The following is a 6,806-nucleotide window of genomic DNA, read 5'->3' as shown; positions in this document are numbered from 1 at the left end:
AGAAACAAAAATGTACAGTATGTAGAAAATAATGTGTTTTTTTAACCTTAAACCGCATTAACACATTTCATTACACCAAATACACAAAATAATGTTCTTTTTAGCAACATCATATGGCCCCTTTAATAAATATTACATACATAAATTAATAGTTTATATTGGAGAGAGCGAGAGAGAGAGAGATGAAATATGGGTTATCAGCACTGATCTATATATAATGTTCTCTATTATAGATCAGTGGTTATCAGTCATCATCGCGTCAGTGGGATAAGAGCATAATGGACACAGTGCTCGGTCTTATATAACCTCGGTGCTGATAGAGCCGGACACCGGTGACAGCAGCGGTGCCCTCGCAAGGCATCAAATTCATACATTATAACTGAGTCATTACAGAAAACGCATCTGTCCGATGTCTATCTGAAGCCTCTGCATTTTCATTTTTAATTGCAGCCCATATGTATATTCATATTTAATAATATTTCTAAAATTATGCACTGTACATAGTGCGAGGATTGAACTGGCGCTTGTATATTTTGCCTCTGACGCAATTCAAACATGGCAACGCGTTTGAGAGGAGAGGAGGGGCAGAAAATGGGGGCAAGAAAGTAATGCAATGCCGTTACGGGAACCGCGACCAAAAGTGCCATTAACACGTCTAAATGTGTCGTCTAAAGTTATCCAGATAACATAACATGTACATTATCAGTGTTTCGCGGTGTTTAAATGTTCAGCCGTTCGCACACTGCGGTGAAATGGTGCGTGTGTCCCGCCGTATTCACCGCCCACCAGCTCCCGCGGAAGCATGGCACGCCACACGGCATCTTTAAACAGACACATTCAGCATGTTTTCCCCGCAGTTTCACCGAAAACGACTTCCGCTTGGTGCGAGCAACTAATTGACGCGCTTTCTTTGATGCCAGCGGTGCTCATCGAAGAAAGACGGTTGAATTTAATCGAACTGCTCGTGCGCTGCTCTTTGTTTTCCGCGCGACTCTGCGTCAGTGGCTCGTGCGACTCCATGCTTTGCGCTCGAGACTGTAAACACATGCTGTCCGCGCAACAACTTCGCTCAAGAGCGTGGAGCCTAACAAAACACGCATTTGCGTGTTAATTTTCATCACGGGGCAATATAAGACACTTTTAAACAGTCCACCGGAATACTAAAATAAAATATCGATTTTTTTAAAGCTCCGCGTTTAAATGCGTCAGTGACACCGCCTCCATCACACATGCAATGAATCTTTTAACAGTAACACAGCTCTAATCGTTATATAAACGTTGAACTGCTTGAGTTGGTGAAGCAGAAGTTTAAAAACGTTGATGAGCGTGTGAAAATGCGGGTTTGTTTTGAAGCACACCCACCAACAGCCGAGTTAAGAGACCACACACCGTCAAGACGGACAGTTCAGTAGTACCACAAGTTCAGAACGAGAAGAAACGGCAAAACTGGGTTTCAATGCATGCATATAACACCAAGTATACATATAAATGAGAATGCATGTTCGCTAACATAGCTTTCACTATTATAGTTATCACCTAGGCTAGATCAACCAGTCCACGAATGCAAATTGTTTAATTTAAAATGCAACCTTTACCATTTCTGTCAAAACACTCGTCTGAAACGCATTTTTGTGTACGTCTGTTCGGATAAGTGTAATAGAAATCTATTTCGGCTTCAAATGAATCAATTCTGTTATCAAACACTTAACAGCGATCATCGGCAAAGGATGCGAGTCCTAAAATGTGATGCGCTGTATGGGCAGCAGCCTCCTCAAGTGTAAACTCTAAACTTATCGCACGCTTTTAGACTGAAGCAAAAATGTAAAACAATTTCAACAAGCCTTAAAAGTTATCTTACTGCTACATTTCTAATGAATGCGACAGCTTTCACCCGGGCATCGCACTGTCACGCAACTTCTTAAGGGGGCCTTTCGAAAGGCGCACACAAAAACTGTTGTTACTTTTAAGAAAAAGACCTTTTTTCTTACCTCGACTTGGAGCAGTTAAAGTCAAACCACACAGCGAAATCCAAGAGTTACAGGCGTTACTCATTTAACAATGCGCCACTCGTTACTGTCTCACTTTCTGAGTATAGTAAATGTTTACGCATGCGCCGAGCTCCATCCACCATTTTCTGAATTTCTTCAATCAACCTCATTTGCATACGCGGCTGACGTTTGACTGCGTCTGCATTCTATTGCCCATATAAGGAAGATAAAATTACGCGGAAACGTGGGCGGGTCCGGTTGCTAGGGCAGCAGCCAGTGCACTGCTATCCCGGTGGGCGGAGTTACGCTCTACTACTACGAGGACAGCAGATGTCTGAACAAACGCAGCACGTCTTCCTCGCTTCGTGTCCGTCAGCCATGAGCACATGTCGGTACCTCCGGCTTCGGTACTTCATCATGGAAATAGTTCGAGAGAGCTGTTTTTGGGCTCTCTGTAGAATAAATTAAATAGGTTGATAGAGCTAAACGACATTAGACCTTATAAATGTAACATTTGTAACCAAAATTTAGATCGGTTTCGGGACAAAATCGTTTAATTCCCTCAATCATATTTATAGGGACAACTGGGAAATGTAATTTCTTTTAGTTTGTAGCTCCCTGTTTTTTCCCCCTCAAACTTTGATGTAATATTCCTATATTTGTTTGTTACAAATTAGAAAATTACATGTTAAACTGTAAATTAGTGTCAAATAAGTTGGCTATTAGTGCTTTTGTTTCACCACTAAACTGGATGGGTTATAATACTAATAGAAAACATGCACAATAGAACACATTTTAAATTTTGTGCATTAATTTATTGTGGTAGCCTAATCAACTTTACATTTTGTCTGAAATAACTTTTATGCCATCACGATCACTAACCCTAATTTCCTTTTTAGCTAGCCTACTATTTGTTATAATTATGTATTTTAAAAAAGGGTCAAGGTATAGGTAACACTTTCATTCAAAACCAGCAAATTAAATGGGAAGCCATACAGTAACTGTAATTTAACATTAATTTAGAATCACAAATCAAATTATAATACAGACATGTACTTTTACTTTCTGAACTTTTTGCCCTGTAAATGCTTTATATTTTTTACAGCTTCTACCTGGAGCTTCTCTCAGGAGCTTGGTGCTTATACTTTCTCAGGGGAAAAAAGGTACAAAATCGGTCACTGGGGTACTACATTTTCAAAAGATACTAATACCATACTAAGTAGACTGTAGGTAATATGTAATTTTAAGGTAGGCCTACTAAAATGCACTCTTTATGGGTAAATAAGGTACAAAAGTGTAGGCTACTTTTTAAAAAAGGTACTGCCCCAGTGACTGCTTTTGTACCTTTTTTATGAATGAACAAGCTAATTTGTAACTGGTTAAAACTGTCATGTTGCAACACTCCCATTTCTGAGAAATCTCAGGTTTCTACTATAAAAACACATAATTTATGCTGATGCCTATGAGACAGTGCAGAACGTTTGTTTCACAGATGCCATCAGCACGTCCCTAAACTAAAAATAATGTTCCGTGAAGAATGACTCTTCATAGAGGAATGTTCTCTAGGACCTAAGCGCTGTCCTGGAATACAATTCATGCCTACCGCATCTTAAAATAATGTCCCATCTGCACACACCGTTCACAAGATGACAAAAAAAGTTCAGAGAGGACCCAAATATGGATGAAGCGAGTAATTTTAATATGTTGCTTTACAAATATAAACATGGAGGATTCAACTCATTTTAGACAAGGAGCTTTTTATAACACAATGTTTGAAAGCTTTCATTACAGGAAAAAAAAAACAGATGGAATGAGGCAAGATCTAGAAGAGGAACAAATTCATTTACAGCAACAGTACTTCTCCCAGATCTAAAACACGTTGCATGCATCAGCACCGCAAGCAAAGGGACAGTTCCTGTGGGTTCCTCATCCCTCCAGCGAGAGGATTCTCTGAGATTTCAGCAACTTTTGGGGTCTAAAACAATGTCGACTTTTACACAAGATGGACATTCCATACTATACAAAGCTTGAAAGCAGATTTACTAAAATAAATAAATGATCCAGTGTCAGCTTACTGCATAAGTCACCCCAAGATAGCATCAATACAAAATCAACCAGTCACAAAAGCATCATCCTAAAATAAATACATACGAATAATCCAAGTCATTATAAAAAAGAAAGAAATAAAATACACAGGTTGACGTGCTACCATACACAGCCCTTAGATTAAATGCAGAGAGTCTTAAAAACCAAAACGTAAGTAGCATTAAGTGATTCAAAGCGGTTATTCATCCTGTAACAACTGTTTATCTGGAAATTCTACTTTTCTCTCAGCAGGGTTTCCGTATTAAAACTGATGCACAAAAGAACAAACATCAAGGGTGATTTAAGGACAATAATTCTTAATTTCTAAGCAACGTGCAAGTACTGCAGTAATCAAACATGGATTTACAAAGTAATTGCTGCATTTAGACCTTCAATTAGTGGTAAATACTAGGGTTTAAACTTTTTATTTAAAGCACCCCCACAAGTAACTGTAAGAATTAAGATTTGAGAGATTTTAACTGTGATTAAGTTTAATGGCTAAAAAGAACGTGAAAGAAGCTTATTGCTTTACGTTGATTTCCAGTGTTTCTTTCTTAAAAGTAAAAAAAAAAAATCAAACATGATACTGAAGTATCTAAGAATGAAGTCAATACTCATTGGCAAAATAAACACATCTTCCCAAATGTTAATCTGATAAACAAGCCACACACACGCACATTACTATCACACATAAACACATCTTGTAACATACAACGATTCACATGTTGGAATGTCCTATTTCTCTGAAAATTCATTTGACAGGCTTTTAATCAGGAGAATGTTTCAAATTGACACCCTCAAGTTAGGACTATTCAAAATCAAGAATCTTTCTTTCAAACTGACAGCCAATCAGAACACTGATAGCACTGGTTTAAACACCCAGACATTGATTTACAGATAAAATTCAAGTCATTAGAAACACTTGATGTCTGAATTCCTCAAGTATAATCATTTTGCCTGTCAAATGATGGTTATTGAATGTGTTGGACATATAATCTTGTCAGTACTAAGGCTCCTCTGTATCTTGACATACTTTTGCAAAAAACAGTGCTTTCTAAAGACGACACATGATCTGAAGCAGAAATGCTAGCGGATTTGACTCGCAGACAGATGTGTACGAAAATGACCACAGGTTTGAAAGCAAAAAACTTACGTCTTCTCAATAAAGCCGTCAACGCTTTCCGTTAGAAAGAGCACAACTCCAAATACTGCTACAAAACACACTTCTGAGTTAATTTGTGTGGAGGTGCAGGAGTCAGTCATGTTGAGAGATGATTTGATAAGTCCTCAGTCATTCCCTGGTCAGCGAACACACAAGGCAGAGTCACTCGTAGAGCCGCTTTGGCCCTGAGGGTGGCAGCATGGGGAGCAGTCTCAATTTGACCTCAGCATGTGGAGTTACAGCTCAACGCTTTTCGTTAGAGAGCTCTCCAGTGTGATGGGGAAGTCATGCAGCGTTTCCAGAACTGCGATGAGAGAGCTGACGGTGAGTTTGTCTCGCAGTAACGCATTCTCCTCATACATGCGTGTGATGACGGGGCATTCGGCCAATAGAGGGAGCCACTGCGGCAATAATCGGTCTCTGTGAGAGTGGGATACATGTGCAGACAACTCATGAGTACATTTTGTTATTAAAAAACAAAATTAGTTTGCTTTTAAGAAGCATGTGTGTGTCCTCACCTCGCTCCGAGGCAAACTAGCAGCTGGAACTTGCCATCCTTGCCAATGTTGCGTGGCATATTGTTAATGGCGTTGACGTATCGACAGAAAGATTCACAATTCAGGCCTAGAGGCTCTGGTGTTTCTTGCAGGTCTCCAATCTGATCTGCATTCTCCACAAATGCTACTGCTTTCTCTGTACAACACACAGACGTTATAAACTTATGTTTTAAGTAGGGCTGTGCCAAAAATCGAATGCGATTTTCATGCGCATCTCGTCAGTAAAGCCGCTTCTGGTGATTAGTAGTAAATCTCCAGCACGTATACGTTCAGATGGAGCGGCATTTACTACACAGAGCCATAGTTCACTCACAAGCTACACGAAATCGGGAGATGTGCATGAAAATCGCATTCGATTTTTTGCACAGCCCTAGTTTTAAGCAACATATTTTATATATTTTAAGCAGCATAACAATGATAATAAAAATATTTGTTTTGTATCAAATATAAAAACAATACTAAATGTTTAATTGTCATTTTGAAGTACTGTTGGAGGACATAAGTGTAAATTAATTATTATAAATAGTTTACTTCAAATTTCTAAATATTTTATTCACAAAAGTCTTTAATGAGCCCTATATAATGAGGCTTTAAATGAGAAGTTATAAAGTTATACATTAAACATGATTAAACCGTTATTTAAGCCCCTCCAATATATAAATATAAACTGATAAAAAGTGATAGTAAAGACTTGTATTGTGAGGAAAGATTTCTATGCTGCTCTTTGTAACTTTTTTACTCATCAAAAAATCCTAAGAAATATATCAGTATATTAGAATGGTTTCTGAAGGATCATGTGACACTGAAGACTGGAGTAATGGCTTATGAAAATTCTGCTTTGCATCACAGGAACTAATATTTCACAATATTGCTGTTTTTTTCTGTATTTTTGATCAAATGCAACCTTGATGATCACAAGAAACGAATTTAAAAAAACATAAATCTTACTGATCCCAAACTTTTGAATGGCAGTGTGTGTGTGCATATATATATATATATATATATATATAATTT

At 38.2% G+C, this 6,806-nt stretch overlaps 2 protein-coding genes across 2 annotated transcripts in view; both read right to left on the bottom strand.

Moving 5' to 3' along the window:
- Positions 1-2,117, bottom strand: part of LOC107694695 (protein FAM60A-like) — a 7,159-nt gene extending 5,042 nt beyond the window's left edge. Inside the window, exon 1 of the mRNA XM_016494389.1 lies at positions 1,989-2,117. The gene's annotated coding sequence lies outside the window, so the exon portion shown is untranslated. The remainder of the gene's footprint in view (positions 1-1,988) is intronic.
- Positions 2,118-3,971: 1,854 nt separating this feature from the next.
- LOC107694693 (DENN domain-containing protein 5B-like) overlaps positions 3,972-6,806 on the bottom strand; it is a 42,528-nt gene continuing 39,693 nt past the window's right edge. The window contains exons 22-23 of the mRNA XM_016494388.1: positions 5,754-5,928; positions 3,972-5,655 (exon numbers count right to left, since the gene is read on the bottom strand). Of these exons, the coding sequence (XP_016349874.1) occupies positions 5,472-5,655; positions 5,754-5,928 (359 nt within the window). The 3' untranslated portion in view covers positions 3,972-5,471. The remainder of the gene's footprint in view (positions 5,656-5,753; positions 5,929-6,806) is intronic.

This window comes from Sinocyclocheilus anshuiensis, unplaced genomic scaffold, assembly GCF_001515605.1.
Source record: "Sinocyclocheilus anshuiensis isolate Anshui unplaced genomic scaffold, SAMN03320099.WGS_v1.1 scaffold2806, whole genome shotgun sequence".
Taxonomy (NCBI): domain Eukaryota; kingdom Metazoa; phylum Chordata; class Actinopteri; order Cypriniformes; family Cyprinidae; genus Sinocyclocheilus; species Sinocyclocheilus anshuiensis.
This window is presented reverse-complemented; position numbering and strand designations above follow the sequence as displayed.